The 17649-nt window shown below is 44.2% G+C and overlaps 1 protein-coding gene across 21 annotated transcripts in view; it reads left to right on the top strand.

Moving 5' to 3' along the window:
• The window catches only part of ADGRG2 (adhesion G protein-coupled receptor G2), a 102170-nt gene that overhangs the window by 70839 nt on the left and 13682 nt on the right, over nt 1-17649 (top strand). For all 21 annotated transcript variants that reach the window (XM_089324148.1, XM_089324149.1, XM_089324144.1 and 18 more), the window contains 10 exons: nt 2285-2340; nt 3244-3299; nt 5846-5885; nt 6322-6359; nt 7479-7573; nt 8471-8537; nt 12954-13342; nt 15896-16061; nt 16256-16412; nt 17304-17447. In XM_089324148.1, coding sequence (XP_089180274.1) covers nt 2285-2340; nt 3244-3299; nt 5846-5885; nt 6322-6359; nt 7479-7573; nt 8471-8537; nt 12954-13342; nt 15896-16061; nt 16256-16412; nt 17304-17447 — 1208 coding nt within the window. The remainder of the gene's footprint in view (nt 1-2284; nt 2341-3243; nt 3300-5845; nt 5886-6321; nt 6360-7478; nt 7574-8470; nt 8538-12953; nt 13343-15895; nt 16062-16255; nt 16413-17303; nt 17448-17649) is intronic.

The following is a 17649-nucleotide window of genomic DNA, read 5'->3' as shown; positions in this document are numbered from 1 at the left end:
ACAATAATTTGTAGGAACACACATAGGTGACAATTTCAAGTAAAATTAGTTAAGTTGGATAAATTAGAAAATAGGAAAACAATGTTCCCTAAACGCTTTCTATTGTGTAAATGTGAGATTTGCTCACGCGAGCTTTCCATGTAGACAGAGAGGAAGGTATTAGCTGGTTTTGATTAAAAGAAAAAAACCTCTTGGATCCATTTCATTTTCGTGCGTTGTATAACTCTTCTCTCCCCCTTCCTTCTCTTTATGGACCACCCCATAATATCATTATTTTTGAGCTTCCTCCGTCTTGGTGACTAACGTCTAGTTCAGTGTTGTGTCTAGGTGATGTTTGATAACTGTTTGAAAATTAAACGTGTAGGGGGAAAAAAAACTGGTCATCCTGAATAACGGGTGCCAAGAGGCTTGCTGCAGTAATGTTTTCCGCAATTAAGTGACTGAATTGACCATTTGTTTTAGTGTCTGGTGAAAACAACCTCATCAGGGAACCAACTCTTTTGGCACCAGAAATCCCACCATATCCTGCCAGAAACTAGAAACTTTCACTCCTTCCAGGTTCCAGTCTGGGTTCATTAAGGGAAGTGGAGGCTGGTGAAGAAACTGGGGGTTGACCAGGAAGAATTAAGCTGAGGGTCAGTAAGTGGCGACTTCCTGGTTGCTGCAGTACCACTGTGCTCCCAGGACATTTGTGAAACTCAGTATGTACTCAAGGAGGATGAGAGAATGGAATTGTGGGTGTTGGCACACCGATACACACACACACACTAAATAAGCTTTTGAAAAGCCAAGATTTTAATGGCTAATTCCATGCTGATATCACATGTTTACTTTTAATAATTATGTTCTGTGTTAATTGAAATTTCAGTATCAATACACAAAAGTTGCCATTCTCAGTGGAAAAGTTGTTGAGAGATAGGTCATGTTAATCGTTCTGGCAACTTTGTTAACCATTTTCAAGTGGAAATGGACCACTGGGTGCTCTGCTACGGGAGTCTGTTGTATTTTGGGATTTGGGAAAAGAGGAGATGAGGAGGCCTTCAACTCTCTAGCTCGGAGGTTGGCACACTGCTGCCCATAGTCCAAATATGGCATGCCGCCTGTTTTTGTAACACAGCCATGCCCATTCATTTACGCATTGACTGTGGCTTCTGTCAGTATCTGCAACAGAGACCATTCGGCCTGCAAAATCTCAAGTATTGGGGCCAGCGCCGTGGCTCACTTGGCTAATCCTCCACCTGTGGCACCGGCATCCCGTATGGGCACCGGGTTCTAGTCTCGGTTGCTCCTCTTCCAGGCCAGCTCTCTGCTGTGGCCAGGGAGTGCAGTGGAGGATGGCCCAAGTGCTTGGGCCCTGCACCCGCATGGGAGACCAGAAGGAAGCACCTGGCTCCTGGCTTCGGATCGGTGCAGCGCACCGGCCATAGTGGCCATTTGGGGGATGAACCAATGGAAGGAAGACTTCTCTGTCTAGCTCTGTCAAAAAAAAAAAAAAAAAAAAAAAAAAAACACCACAACTCAGGCTGAATCCTGCTCAAGTTGATATGCCGTCCTTACCCCATTGTTCAACAGACCCGTTTTTGCCATTACAGATTTAGGAAGTTCCCGACACATTCTTCTGTTTAGTAGTCTCTATTGTATTTGTTTCCAGACAAAGCCCCTAGGAGCACACCATGTACATACAGGTTCAACGGCATTGAGTTCAGTATTTCCCAAAGTGAGCATTTTAAGAGAATTTTCTGCAGTTTCTAGAATGAAAGCTGCATTGAGTTGTTCAGATGAATAAAGAATTTGCCCTGCCACCCCCTTTAAGTTATCAACTCTGTTGCTAGGAAAAATATTGCAATTGGTAGCTGTATTCAAAAGCGAAATCAACATACAAAAAAGAAAAACTGGCAAAAAATAGATAGACTTCCATAAGCTGATTAACTGCCAAGAACACTTTTTCCTTCCCTCCTTTATCTGTGTACCTGCAACTAGAACATCTTAAATGACCTTTTTAAAAAATTCATGTGAGAGCCACAGTTCCTTAGCAGTTTTAAGGGAAACAAAGTCCTGTTGATAAGGGAACAAACTTTGTCTTTCTGAATCCCCACATAAAACTTATGCTTCATATTTTCCAAAAATTATTGAATAACTTAATCATTAAGAAGTAAATATAAATAAAAACAAAGAATCCAAGGAAATGTTTGCAAAGCAATTTGATCATCTTTTCACATGTTATATTAATCTTTGAGCTGTCAGGGTACAAATCTCAAATTTCTTTTTGGAAACTTCTTTTCAGCATTTTTTCGAGGTGAAATAACATTTCAGTATGATGAAGAAAGCAACAATACCCAGGTAGGTTTTAAACATTTTTCTTATTGCAGTCTTAAAAGGCAAATTCATGTGTATTTCAAGATTTATTCTTTAAAAAGATTTATTTAAGGTTCAAATTACTTATAACATTTGGCACGCTTATTTTTATGACCAAACTGAAATAAAACATATCTTGGAGTCCCCCAGCTTTGTGGTAAGGGCTTGGAATCATAAATAATCAGGGAATTTTGTTGTTAATTATATCCTAGTTTTTACTAGGTTTGCTACTCCTGAGTAAGAGTGTTAATGTGATGCATTTTCATCGCCAGTTAAAATTTGAAGAGCTATGAGAAACTCTTAGCAACCAGAACTATACATATCGAAGGTCAGAATCGCCCGACTCTGCGCAGGCTCACCATATGGTGGGCACAGATACAGGGCTCTCGGTCTTCCTGTAACCCAGACTCAATCAGAGGCTCCCAGCCAAACATGGCTTGTTCAGCCTGTGAATACTTCCTGACCACCTGCCACCTGTTGGGTGCTAGGAGGCAGCGATGGCTACTGTCCAGTTTCCCTTTGTTACTTCAATCTGGGACCTTTCATGCAAGGATCTTTATAATAGTGTTCCGAGAAGCCTGGAAATGAAGACAGATAGCAGTTAGCACATCAGAGCTGCTGACTCAGAATATTTTTTAATGAAAACTTGCTCAGTCATTATGGATCAACTTTTGAGAACCACTTTTCCTCCCCTTTCCCTTATCTATGTAACTGCAATTTAATTGACTGACAGACAATATTCCGTGTAGTTAAGATCCAGTCTTTGGGGGTGTAATTCTTTCAGTGGCTACCAAAACCAAAGAGCAACTTCTTATCGGAGAGTAAAAAGTGAGAAAAGACACACCAATGATGTTTGTTGTATTCTTAATGATTTTATGCTTCTAACAGAATCAAGATAGAGCTAATGGAACCTTAAATGGAATGCTGTCTCTAAGTGAATTGAAGTGAGTAACCTGCTGTTTGATTTAACACTTCAGACATCAACGATAGGTAGTCGTTGAGCCATGTCTGCTTTTGGAAACCAAAAATAGGACAGAGAGAGCGAGCGAGCTCCGTGTTGTAGAGCTGATTGGCTTTTGAGTTTTTGGTAAACAATAGTCACCTGTCATCAGCTAATGTCCCCTCAGTTTGTTCACTGTGGTGCTCAGAGTCTATAACCGCTTCATTTGAACTGGGATTTGGGTTTTCATCTGGCTTCACATCCAGCCTGGTGGGAAGACGAGTCCACAGTCAGACTCCGTGTGTGCCACTTGTTATGCATGCTTTCATGAAGCACTGGCGATTCAAAGTCCGAGATCTTTGTTATGAAAGAGCAAGAATGAGCAGAGACAAGAGAAATGCGTGCCATAGAGCTGCCCCTCAGGAAGACAGGAGGTCACAGCAGGCTGGCGGGGGCCAGGAGGCAGTCTTACTCAACTGTCCCTGGTCACAGATCCTTCCTGTCCTTGCCTTTGTGCCAGGGAAGCCTAGCATCAGATACGAAATTCACCTACACTCAGCCTTGCTACTCCCTCACAGATGAGGCTGTTAATTTATGAACTAAACCTAGTGACTGTGACGACACTACGAAGTTAAAACTTCCCTAGTTTTTTTTTTTTTTTTTTAAAAATCCCTTCCGACAGGTCCTGTTTCCAATTAGCATTTGTTTGCTTCCGATGATTCAGTGACATCTAGGCAGAGAGGAACACCATTCCAACTGGTGGATGTCCAGCATCGTCGGGGCACACCGAGTCTAGAGTGAGGATAGAGTCCAGGGATGTGGCTCGTGTCCTTTATGCCAATTCTGTTACCTGCTGATGAAAATCACACTTTCCTACCTTTTCAAAGTTATATCGCATATGGGAAATGAAAAGCAGAAGGTATCAATGACCTGGGAGGATTATCATGTTTAGATGGGCAGAAACAGCCATAGTGATAGGAGACAGTTCTTTATTCTCAAAGTTTGGAATGCTACTTAGCATATTTGTAAGTCATTAATCTTGATTACTAGACTAGAAATAGAGTTGAGTTCAGGGAAAGTCACCCAGAATGTGTTGAGCACCTACTACGTACTGGGTCTTAGGATTCAAATAGGGGCAGACTCAACTCCGAGGTGGAAAAGCAAGCCTAGACTTGTCGTCCTCATCCCTGGCCAAGTACCAAAATCACCATGGGAACTTTCAAAATCCAGAGGCACAGGCACACTCTGTAGAAATGAAATCATTGTTTGGGAGCTGAGACCCAGGCGTCAGCGCTACTTAATGTTGCCCAAGTGGTTCCAACATGAGGCTGGTTTGGACAATCAGACCTCTGCAGTCTGCTGGGGAAGACACAGGATGCAAACAATGACAACGATGCCATAGGATCCCTGCAATGAGGGATAAGCTAAGAGTCTGAACCCAGAGCAGGAGGAGCAGTTAGACCTGGCTGAAGGGTCTGTGGAAAACCCCAGAAGGCAGGTGGCCCCTGAGCTCAGTTGTGCAGCAGTGACTGTGCTGGAGCCACAGACAAGTGTCTCCTTTTCCTTGAGGCAGGGTTTCAACCTCAGCGCTATTGACAGTTGAGGCCTAATGACTCTTTGTGTAGCTGCCCTGTGCATTGTACTGGCTTCTCCCCACCGGACGGCCAGTAACACCCTCCCCAAATGTAACAGCCAAAAAGGTCTCCAGACAATGCCAAATGCATGCCCACTTGGAGTGAGGGTCAGAGCCACCCCAGGTTCAGAACCACTGCCTTAGAGTGAATTCTTAAAGACAAATATTTGAGAGACAGGAGTGAGAGTGTGCTCCTGTCTGCTGGCACTCCCTAAATGCTCACAACAGCTGGGGCCAGGCCAGGCCAGGCTAAAGCTGGGATCTGGGAACATGCTACTTCCTAGGGCCCACTTCAGCAGGAAGCTGCAATCTGGAGTCAGGGTTGGGCATCCATATGGGATGTGGGTGTGTCGATTGCTAGGGCAAATGCCCACCTCAGAGTTCATTCTTCAGCTTGAATTCTTCCATTCTCATTTCATGAGAGGCTCTGAAGTTTTGCCACACTGAAGAGACAAGTGTTGGTGGAGTGGAATTGGAGTTTTGGACTGAAAAAAATCATAAAGGGGAGTTGTGAGAGGGGAAGACAGGGCTGGAAAGTGCTAAAAAGGGCAGGCTGGGTTACTTGAGAGAATGAGGAAGAAAACAGACACAGGGTCCCCCGGGGTTAGTGGCTTGCCCCTCTCAAATTTTTGCCTGGGCAGGCTCTCCCTCTGCCTGGGGATTGCAGCAGCCTGATGAATGACAAGGTTGGGCAGCCATCATTTCTATCTTGCTCTTGGCTAGAGCCCACTTAACTCCCAGGGGTTAGTTTCCCTTTTGTAGCAATAATTTATGTTTTCCCCACATAGGAATCTCTTGATCTACCCAGTGTAGTTGCAAAGTGAACACTGTGTGCTTGTTTGAATTGCTAAAACTGGCTTTCAACTTCACATCACTAATGATCTCCTTAATGTCAATTTCTCTCATTTTGGTAACAGACGGTCTGAGCTCAACAAAACCCTGCAAGCCCTAAGTGAGGTAATTACATACACCCTGTACTTTGTTCCTAATTGTCATTATTTGGGGGAAAGCATGGAGTTGTGGATTCCTGGGGAGATAGGTATTCAAATCCTCCAATCTGCCATGGCAGAGTGAATGAACTGGTTCCCATTATTCTAAAGAAATCAGAACAGGGGGCGATAGACGTTCCAAGGAGGTAAGTTTTCCTTTACGTAAGGCCTCTTAAAATGAAAACCCCAGTAGAAAGAGCTGCCCCATGCAGCAGTGAGCTTTGTGACCCTGGAGGTCTGCCAGCACAGCTCACAGGCATAGGGAGCTTCAGTGATACAGCGGGAGTCCGGAAGGACTGGGAATCGGGCGAGCCCCGGGGATTCTTGTGGTGCCGAGATTCTGACTCGCCCTGGGTCGTCTCTTCTCACGCTTCCCAGTGATACAAATTTGTTGTTTCTTACAGACCTATTTTATAGTGTGTGCTACAGCAGAGGCCCAAAGGTCAGTCATCTTTAATGTGTCTTAAGTATCATTACTTCCTGGTTCATGAGAAATAAAGCACAAAGGAGTCTTAGTTAAATGGCAAGTTCAAAGGTGTTCGTCTAAAATAAATGTTAGTGACATTTTGGACTTATATATTTTAGTTTTTCCAAACACTGACCACTCTGTCCATCTTCTCATTTCTTTCTGAGGCCTGGGGACAGGAGGAGTGTGTGCTAGTGGGCCACTTACTCTGGCTCTGGGAGGCTGAGGATCCTTAGCCCCTAGGATCACCAGTATGACCAAGAAGCAGAGAGGGAGAAGGCAAAGAATGGAAAGAGGACAAAAAAAATTTCAAAGGGCACGTGGGGCTGAATCCGAAATCGTTGGACAGTTACTTAGGTTGCATGGATTCTCCTTTTCCACTGTGTCCATTGGCTGTCCTAGCTGCATAAACCAATGCTGTGAAGAACAATCTTACTACCTGACCCCTGAGCGTTGCGCGAGAGCCGCAGTCCTAGAAACAGAGTTTCTACTCACCACACTTTTCCATGGTACAAATAATGGCAAGCCTTCCATGGACTTGTATGTTGAATCCCTACTCATGCTACTTAGTTGGTTCATTATACTTCTTTTCCTTATTTGCAACATTAATTTTTGACCTAATCCAAGGCTAAAGTGAAGAGAAACAGTCTTCAATGCTTGGTTATCTGATAATGTGGATTGACTCAGAGATTTTGGATTTAGGAGACTCTGATGTTCATCTTGGTTGGCATGTGAAAGGGCTCCCGTGAAGCAGAATCAAATGGCAGACACCAGGCAAGGAGCTGGCAGAGGTGGGAGACTGTAGATGTCAGGTGCTTGCTTTACGGCTGACTTTCAATCCTGCCCAGGCAGGCAAGACGACCCAGTAGCTGTGTGCGCTCAGATCATCTCTGCTTTGCAACATCAGTGAACACGAACCTCAGTAACCCTTAAAGTCTCTGGGGTGAAGTTCAGATCACGGTAGATGGTGTTTACAAAGCTTATTGGGATGACATTGCAAATTAACTCAGAGTTTAGCCGAATTTGCAAAAACAGTTACAAATATGTAGGGAGGTTTCCGATTAACATTCTGGTTACATGTATTTGTCTTTACAGCACACAAAACTGTACATTTACAGTAAAATTGAATACAACGATGAATATATGTGCCATAATGGCTGCTTTGAAAGGAGTAAAGATTCGACCGATGGGTGAGTTGTCTGTCTCCGTTGCTGGGTTCATTTTCACGTGACTTGTGTGATGTGTCATTTTAATTGAAAATATAATTGATAAATGTACATATCTTACAGCTTTTTCTTCCTCCATGGGCAATTTTTAAAGAGCCCTAGAAGGTTATTGTCCCTGCTTTCTTACAGTTTCAGTACATTGTATTTGAAAATAGGATAAAGTAAACCCCAGTGAGAGGAAGAATTGTTTAGAGGGTCAGATGGATGACTAATGGGATATGCTTACTTTTTTTATAAGTGATGAGTCAAAATTGTACATATTTATGGTTTTTGTCATGTTTTGTGATGTTCTGATATGCTGTGGAATAGCTAAACCAAGCTATTTAGTATATGCATTACCTCACACGCTTACCATTGTTTTTGTGTGGGGAGAACATTTAAAATCCAATCTTAGCAGTTTTCAATTATACAATCTATTGTAACTGTAATCACCATGTTGTGCAACAGATCTCTTGAACTTACTCTTCCTAACTGGAATTTTATGTCCTCTTACTAACAGCTCTCCACACACACACACACACCCCACCATTTCACTGTTTCTATGAGTTCAACTTCTTAGATTCTACATATGAGTAAGATCATGCGGTCCTTGTCTCTGTGCCTGGCTGATTTCACTTAGCACAATGTTCTCAGGATATATTTACTTCTGAATCTCTCAGGAGTTGCTGAAGAGTGATTGATAATTGTGTGCCTACGACAAAAGAAAAGCCACATAATTGTCAAAATGATGACGTCCAATTCACTTTATCACTTGTTTTAGACAATCGCTCTTTAAATGCAGTCCGTGGGAAGAGCCGCGGCACTGGTGGGTCTGGTCTCCCGTGCGGCTTTGCTACTTTCACCTTTCCCTTTTCTCTCCAGAGCAGTGCTGCTGTTCTGTCAGGACACCCTGCCCTTCCTCCCCGGAAGACTTAGAAAAGCTGCAGTGGTAGGTAGTAAACATGCTGACCCTTCTCGCAACGCAAAAAACACATTTAATCACCATGCTGGCTTATTTTTGGCATTGCAGGAGTGAAGAAGGGCTTGCCGTGTTCAGGAAGATGCAGTTTTCTGTTGCACGCAGTTTCCATTTGAACTACTGCTTTAAACCAAAGGCTTGCGATCTTGGCTGTATGTTAGGATGGCCTGGGGAACATGAAACAATATCCTGACTCGCCCCACAGACACAGCAACCAGATGTTTTATGGTTGTTTCAGAAATAATTTTATTTGAGACAGGCAGAAAACAGAGCGAAAATTAGCACCCACTTGTTCATCCCCCAGATGCCCACAATACCTGGGCCAGGCCAAACTCAGGAGCTCAGAACTCAATCTGGGTCTCCCACACAGATGGCAGGAACCCAGCTGCCTTCACTGTCACCACTGCCTCTCAGGGTTTCCATTAGCAGGAAACTGATTTGAACCCAGACACCCCGATATGGGATGCAGGTACCCCAGAGTCCTCATGGCTAGGCCAAATGCCCACTCCTGTGCTGTCACTTTTATTTATTTAAAGATTTATTTATTTGAGAGGCAGAGTTACAGACAGAGAGGGAGAGACAGAGAGAGGTCTTCCTATCCGCTGGTTCATTCCCCAAATGGCCGCAATGACAAGAGCTGGGCCTATCTGAAGCCAGGAGCTTCTTCTGAGTCTCCCATGCGGGTGCAAGGTCCCAAGCACTTGGGCCGACTTCCACGGCTTTCCTGGGCCATCAGTAGGGAGCTGAATCAGAAGTAGAGCAGCCAGGACTCAAACCCGCACCCATATGGGGTGCCAGAGCTACAGGCAGAAGCTTAACCTACTATGCCACGGCACTGGCCCATTTTGTCATTTTTAAAAACACTTTGTCAGTTTGAGAATTGATAGCTCAATGTTATTATAGCATTTCTCTCATTAAGGCCGAGTTTGAACTTTCCCCCATGTATTGGGGGCCATGTTCGTGTCTTTAGGAGTTGTACATTTATGTCTTTTCCTCCTTTTTTCTGATGAGGATTTGATCCATTTTAAGTACTTGATGTATTGTAGATATTGACTCTTTATCTGGGGTATGTGTTGCAAATATTTTATTGAAGGTATCAGTTGTCTTTTGACTATCTTTTTGCCATGTAAATTCAAACTTTGACGAAGTTTACTAATCTTATTTTGCCAGTGAATTTGGAGACAGAGTTAGAAAGCCTCTCCCCATACTCTTACGTTTTTCTAGCACTTTTACAGCTTCATGTCACACTTAGGTCCACTTGGTGTTTCCTCTTGTGTGTGGTGTGAGGTATGGATCCAATTTTATCATCTTCTGAGTGTCTACTCGTGGCTCCAGCTCCACTTATTAAGAAGCCCCTTCCCCACTCCGCCAGTGGTTTCAATTGCTTCCTTTGTTACATACTAAATTTTGATAGGTATTTGGGCTAACTCTGGATGTTAGCTGTTAACATTGAGGGAAGCTGGGCGAGCAAGACATTGAACCCACTACTGTCTTTTCTGGAAGCCTAAAATTGGCTTCAGTTAAATTTGTAACAAATATCGATTCCCAATCACCACCATTAGAGACTTTGATTTAATTGGTCTGTGATATGGCTGAAGCATTAGGGTTTTTAGAAGCCTTCTAGTGACAATCATGCAGTGCCTCAATGGAGTGACTGTGGGAGATGGAGGCTTCGAAACAACGGATGGTCATGTATATGACCACAGCTGCATAAAATATACAGAGAACACACAGGAAGGAAAATCATAAAAATGCTTTCTATAGTTCCCAATGATCAACCTGCCTCCTGGCATGATGAGTGGTTTTTTTTTTGTGTTTGTTTTGTTTTGGCGGCGGTGGGGGGTGGGGAGGTTACTTTGCAGCATTTTCTAGTCAGATAAAAATTGTATTTGAAAAAAACAAAACATGCTTTGCTGAAGTGGGAAGCATCTCATCTCGGAAAAGGCGGCTCAGGGTAACCTGTCCGCCCTTCCCAGGCCACATTTCTCAGATGTATTAAAAGCCTGGGCTTCAAGGAACAGCTTCAAGTCTTTAGTTAAGGGTCTGTAGCATTTTCTGCATATGAAGTCAAGGGTGCCTTATCCCATTAAACTTCACGTGTCCCAATAAGCTGGAGGGTTGAGCCTGTCTGGGGAACAGTTTCCCGAAACACAGGGATCAGATCTGAAGACCACAGTCTTTTGAGGCCCTCTGCTTCTTGACCCAGTGGCAGCTCATTCAGAGAGCTATGGGAAAGCAGCAGAACGCAGAAAAGAGGGCAGAATGGGAACCCAGTGTCTGGCCAGGGCTCCGTCAGCTAGCTGTGTAGCCGCTCTCCAGGGCAGGTGTTTTACCTGTGAAGCCTTGGGGGAAAAATGAGGAGGTGAATTAGAGCCCTGTAAACTTGGGGAGTGGTTTAGACCAGCATTTCTCAAACATGCTCTTGTGTATCCATCTGTTTAAAATGCAGATGCTGATGCAAGCAGGTTTGGGGCAGGGCCTGAGACCCTGCATTTCGGACCAGGTCCCAGGTGAAGCCAGTGCTGCTTGTGTGTGGGCCCAACCTTGAAGACTGAGGATCTGTTCTAGTCCATAGGGCAGAGCAGGGCAGCAGGTCTCAGCCCTGGCTGCGTGTTGGAGTTATCTGGGGAATTTTTGAAGCACTGATACCTGCCCTCCTACCTTCACAAGTTAGTCTGGGTTTAAAAAAAAAAAAAAACTCTTGGTGGGCTAATTCTAATATACAGTCAAGATTGAGAACCCCTTGGGCTACACCTAGAAGGTCACTCAGGGTCTTCCTGTTACGTTGGTCTTCAGATTGGCTGTACATTAGAAACACCTGAGGTACTTTGCAAGCATGCCCATGTGTCCAAGTGGCCTTCTGGGGTGGTGGAAGTGCTCTGTTTTGATCTGTGTGGTGATTATATAGGTCTCTACCCAAACAAATTCCCTAAACTCCAAACTTAAGATGAGTATGCTTTTGCAAAGGTAGGCCACCCATCTGTAAGGAAGCACACGAAAATGACTACTGATACCCAGGCCTCCCCCTCCCTCCACCAGAACCCAGGTGAGCTGGTGTCAGGCACTAGCATGGAAGTGCTGGCAGCAGTGAGCACAGTGGCATCGCCCACTGCCGTCTCCTGTGTGTCTTGGGTGGTGGACGGAGGGCTCCAACTAGCACAAGTGGGGTTCAAGGCACCCTATATACGGTAGAGGCCAAGGAGTGGGGAGCCTGTGGATTCGGCTTCTGCAGGCTCCCAGATAACCCAGAGAAGCTTTAATTTATGCGTTGCAAAGCACCTTTACCACAACTTGGCCAGATGGGTTGCAATAGTACACGATTTAGAGAATGGAGTCTCGGCGATGCGGCAGTGATAGTGAGAACTAGAGCCCAAACCAAGATTTCTGATTGGCTGACACTCTGTACCTCCATGTCCTCACTGCTGTCCTGAACCTCAGGGGTGCAGAGCGGCCTTGGGCCAAGTGCCTGGCCAGTCAGGCCTAAGCATTTCTTTTTACAAATGAGACTTGTCTTAGGCCTCTCATCCTAATACTCCTTCCTCTCACCCAAGAGAAGCTCCAAGAACACACTCTCGTCAGTGTTCTAAATCCATCTAAAACTGGATCCATCAAAGGCTTCCTGGGTAATAATTTGTTGTCTCCTCTAAGTTGCTCCTCCCCACAAGATCCCTCAAGATTGACAGATCTTGTACCAGCTAGCAGATGAGTTCTTTTTGACCTTGATGGCAATGGAAATCACCTGAATGTTGACAAAATCCTTGTGCCTGGAAGCACCCACCTCATCCCTAGATGAGTTGAGTCACACACTGAAGAGTAGACCATGGAAATTATACCTGTGAAGTTCTCTGGGTTGTTCTCACGCACAGCAAGTTTGAAAACCACTGAGCTAAAGCAACATCAAGGGTCCAGCTGACTTAACAAGCTGGACACTAACCCTTCGGTTGAATCATGTTTTCATTCAACCAACATTTCTTGATGGCCATAGCAGTATGAAACTGACTGAGGAACATTTCTAGTCTATGGAAGCCAGTTGGCTTATGTGGCATGTAATAGATCTTCTTCCCCAGGAGCACATGGAAGCATTGCAAGAGTCCCTTCATTGAGTGACGACTGATAAAGCATAGAGCCCCAGAGAACTGAGGATAAATGAAAGAGCCTCCCTCACTGCTAATTCCTTTTCTGAAAGGTAGCAAATGGGAATGGCCAGGGCCAGGGAGTCAGTGGCAGGGACACAGAGGACATGAAATGCAGAAGCCAGAAGTGGCAGGTCTATGATGTAACCACATCACACCAACCTGGCAGTGTCAGATGGTCACTAGGAAGGGGAGATTGGCCCCTGGGCAGCTCATTTGTGTCTCACCAGCATCTCTGATTTTTTTCCTTCAGTGATCTGCAGGATCCCGTTGTCTGTCTTCCTGATCATCCACAGGGCCCACCATTTTCTTCTTCCAGCAAACCCTTCCCAGTTGGACCTCAGGCCACTGTCGTTTCCCAAGTATCCAGTGCTTTCTCTATGGCTGAGCCTGTAGATAATCTACAGGTGACTCAGAAAGCTCACTCTGCACCAGGGAGGGGTCACCTTGCTCCTTCCCAGCCTTCAGCTCCTGTAGCTTCCCACCCATCAATTGGTTTGCCACCACTTCAATCTGGAACTCTCTCTCCCCCTGTACCCCAAACCAATCTTTCCCACACTCCACCACCCGTGAAGTCCTCGTTTGCCTCTCCTACCAAGGCTGCACCTGCAAATGCCACCAGCGCACTGCCTGACAAGACAAGTAAGTATGTGGAGCCAAGCCGCTCTTGTGCTGGTTGGGATTTTGGCTCCTTGAGATGCAGCTACCAGCTGCAGATCCGAGATATCCATGATAAGACCACACTGAGCCTTTCCTTGTATGACGTTCAATTTCTAGAGCTTTCCTCAAGGCACTCGTAGTCATAGCTATGGCCACATTCAAGTGTTTTGACCAAGATAGTGGAGAAATTGCTCTAAGGGATAAGCCCAGATCTCAATTTGTCTAGATGGACATTTTATAGATTGCTAGGTCATCATCAGAAAACATTTGAACCATTAAAGTAGTCCCATGTAGACAGAACACAAAAATAAAAATTGATGTTCTTGAAAATTAGTCTCAGTGTGACAGAGCCAAGGTAGCAGTAGGGAGGAGGGAAAATCTCCAAAGACCTAAGCTTTGGGTCTGCACAGGCAATGTGATCAGGGACAAGCTATTTGGCTCCTCCTGACTTAGTCTGCTCTATGTAAAGATGAAAACAATCACACCAGCTGCGATGAGAATGCCATGGAAACCACAAAGGGCTCCTGGCAGAGCAGACTTAGTGGTAGAGTCAAAGGGAAGAGGGAAAGAAGCACAGAGAATTCTGGATACTCTCAGTGGGTAAGCAGCAGGTCTTCCCCTAGAATTTGGAGGATAGACACAAAGGCAGGTTTTGCAGGACATTAGATTGGAGTTCAGGTTGTAGTTCCTCCTTCCCTCTACCATGGTGCCAGCATCCTCAAGAGATGTGGAGCCTCTGCCAAATGGCTTGATGCATCTTAGTATTTACATTTTTAAATAAATGTGAACATTTTACACCAAAATACCAAATCATTATGGCAGTTGTCAAAGATTTAATGGTTGGTGAGGAATAAAGTTAAGTTGAAGTTGATTAGCCTGGATGATTCTTAAAATCAGCCCAACAGGTTATCCAACAAAACCATCAAGGTAGCCGCCTGTTTCTGTGCTCTCCCTCCTGGGACGATGGAAGCCAAGAGATAAAACGCACAAAAGACACACACTGGCGTATTACCTGGTAGCTAAGAAGTAGATAAAACTTAATGGTTCCACAAGAGAGGAATGATGAAATAAAGTGTGCCACCTCAACACGACGACTGTGACACAATAGTTCTACAGAAACCTGGAGGCATTTTTCCAATGTTGACATGAAGTGAAAATAGCCATGTAGCAGGTAGTTTACACCGCCTGCTTCTAACAGTGTAACTACACATGAAGATTATAAAGGAACATGCAAGATAGGAAATGGGATGCTGGCTGATGAAATGGATTTGTTGTGTTAGAGAGGGTTGTATCACTGCTTCCCAATTAAAAACAATTAAAAGTTGGACTTAGAGGTGACAGTCCAGCTGTTAACTCCATAATACAAAGGTATATCAAAAATTTCATGGAAAAGTAGAATTCAAAGGTGAGTTGATTTTGGTGCAAAAAGGTCAGAAATTCATGCGTTGTTTTTCAATCATATGTATTTTCCATGAACTTTTTGAAGACTCCACATAGTTTCTTTTTCACAAAAGAACTACCAGGTACCCACATAACATCCTGTACACGTGACATAAATACAGGTATACTGTGCTTATATATACACTAAATAACCAATTTGCATCTTTCAGTTAGGCTTATAGAAGCATAATTTATATACAGTAACATTTTCCCAACTCTGGATAAATGAAATGTTTAACAGTTTGCTGGAGTTGGATAAACATTCACAACTGTGTAACCATGGTTACAATCAAGATACAAAACTTGTCCACTACTCTCCAAAGTCCTCTCAGGTCCATCTGAAATCAACACCTACTCCTGTCTCCAGCCCCTGGTCACTGCTCATCTGTTTTGTTTCCCTATAATTTTGACTTTCTTAGAATGTCGTGTGAAGAAGGTCAAACAGTAGATGGTCTTTGAGTTTGACTTCTTTTACTTAGTATAATGTATCAAAATTGGAGATCTGATTAATGTTCTACTCTATGGGTTCACCACAGTGTTGACCCATTCTCCAGTTGGTGAACATTTAGGGCTGCTTCTGTGTTGCAACTACTATAAGAAGAAAGGCCACTATAAGCATTCATGAGCACGTCTTAAGGCAGTTTTTTTCATTTAAAAATGTTTTTAAAGATTTGAGAGAGAGAGAGAGAGAGAGAGAGAGAGAGATTGAGATCTTCCATCCACTGCTTCACTCCCAAGTGGCTGCAATGGCTGCAGTTGAGCCAGGTCCAAGCCAGGGGCTTCACCCAAGTCTCCCAGTTGGGTGTCAGGGGCCCAAACACTTGGGCCATCTTCACTGCTTTTCCCAGGGCATTAGCAGGGAGCTGACTCAGAAGTGGAACAGCCGAGACACAAACTGACACTCATATGGGGTGCTGGCATTGCAGGCAGTGACTTTACCCGCTATGCTACAACACTGGCCCCCAAGACATATGTTCTCATTTCTCTGGAACAAATGCTTAGGAGTGAGTTTGCCAGATCACAAAGTCTATGTCTGTTTATTAGTGATTTTTTTCTCATAATGTATTCATAAAATGATTTGACACTTTGATTTAGACATCATCAACATCACCAGTGTTTCTGATCTTGAGAACCAAGTGTCCCAGATGGAGAAGGCTCTGTCCTTGGGCAGCTTGGAGACTGACTACGCGGGAGAAATGATAAACCAAGTCAGCAAACTCCTTCGCTCTCCACCCGCCTTGCTGGCCCCTCTGGCTCAAAGGTACGACTTGGCAAACTGAAGTGTTGTCGAGAGGGGACCCTCCAATGCTAAAGATGCTGCTGACATGACTTAGGGTCAAGTAGTTTTCTCCCAAGTTCTAGGTTCATAATGACTTCAAGTTGCTGTTCTATGTTCTGCTTAGAATGGGGAAAGAAAAGTGGGTGTGCTAAATGTCGATTGCCATCTCTCTACAGATTGCTAAAAGTCGTGGATGACATCGGTTTGCAGTTAAATTTTTCAAACAAGACCATAAGTCTCACTTCCCCTTCATTGGCTTTGGCCGTGGTCAGAGTGAACGCAAGTAACTTTGACACAACCACCTTTGCAGCCCAGGACCCTGCAAACCTTCAGGTACATTGACATTTCTTGTGGAAAACACAGAATTTTGTTGATTGTGTGACTGTAGGCCCTATCCTACTTCATAATTGAGGCAACTACTGCTTATAGTCAGGGGTGTACTCAAAATATCTAACATCTGGGACAGTGAAGCACCACAGGATCAAAGATGACGTTGGTCTTGTCAGAGTAGGGCATTCCTTATGCAGCCTCATTCTACTTGAGCATAATACATTGCAAAATTGGAGATCCATCCATGGTGTTGTATGTATTGGAGGTTAATTGCTTTTTATTACTGAGTAGTATTCTGTTATACAGATTGACCACAGTTTGTTTATCCTTTCTCCAGGTCACCCTTATGCAGCTGGATTATGGAATCTTGGGTAGGGGGGGTTGTCCAAGGGAAGAGTCCCAGGCAGTTGGGAGAGCTGGGCAGAAACATCAGCTATTTCTCAACCCATTTCAATGTTTTAACAAGTGATAACTACACTGGCATGTATAGTGCTCCAGGATATCAATCATGCTTCTAGTATTTTCTGTCTACCTATCAGAGGGTCCAAGGCTTGAAACACCCAAGTAAAACCAAGTGTTCCTTCTTACTTTCCTAGTCTTTGAGGGTAGTGCATGGGGTTCTATGAAGACTTTATCCTAACCCACTGGGCACTAACTTGCTGTATCTGCTGCTGTGGTCTCTCTGGGGTCTGCAGTACCCTTCTTGACCATTTCTGCACACCCTTAAGATGTTTCCTTTGGGGCTTGGGGGCTTCATTTCCCTAATACACATCCTGCCTTCAAACTGGGAGTAACCAGAGATCCAGAAGCAGAAGCCATTTTATGTAGAAATACCACAGATCAAGCCCTCACAGCCAACGAGCTCCAGACATTATCTTCCGCTTGGATTTTCAGGTTTCTCTGGAAACTCAAGCTCCCGAGAACAGTATTGGCATTATTACTCTGCCTTCTTCACTGATGAGTACCATACCAGCTAATGATATGCAGCTAGCTTCCAGGATTCAGTTCAACTTTTTTGAAACACCTGCCCTGTTTCAGGTAGAGTTGCTGCTTGCTGCCTTTGGTTTGGGTATAATTTGGAGGTGGGAAGATTTCATCTTCTTTAATCCCTGCATATTCTGAGGCTGTTCTAAGCCAGATGAATTGCTGAAACTCTGAAGTTCGTTTTAAAGCACAGCTTAAATGGTGCTGGTGATGCTAAATAACTCACTTACAAAGGACTTACCAATAGCCAAGCATT

This window comes from Oryctolagus cuniculus, chromosome X (assembly GCF_051225735.1).
Source record: "Oryctolagus cuniculus isolate XC-2025 breed Fujian yellow rabbit chromosome X, ASM5122573v1, whole genome shotgun sequence".
Taxonomy (NCBI): Eukaryota; Metazoa; Chordata; class Mammalia; order Lagomorpha; family Leporidae; genus Oryctolagus; species Oryctolagus cuniculus.
Note: the sequence above shows the minus strand (reverse complement) of the source record. Positions and strands in the feature narration are given on the sequence as shown.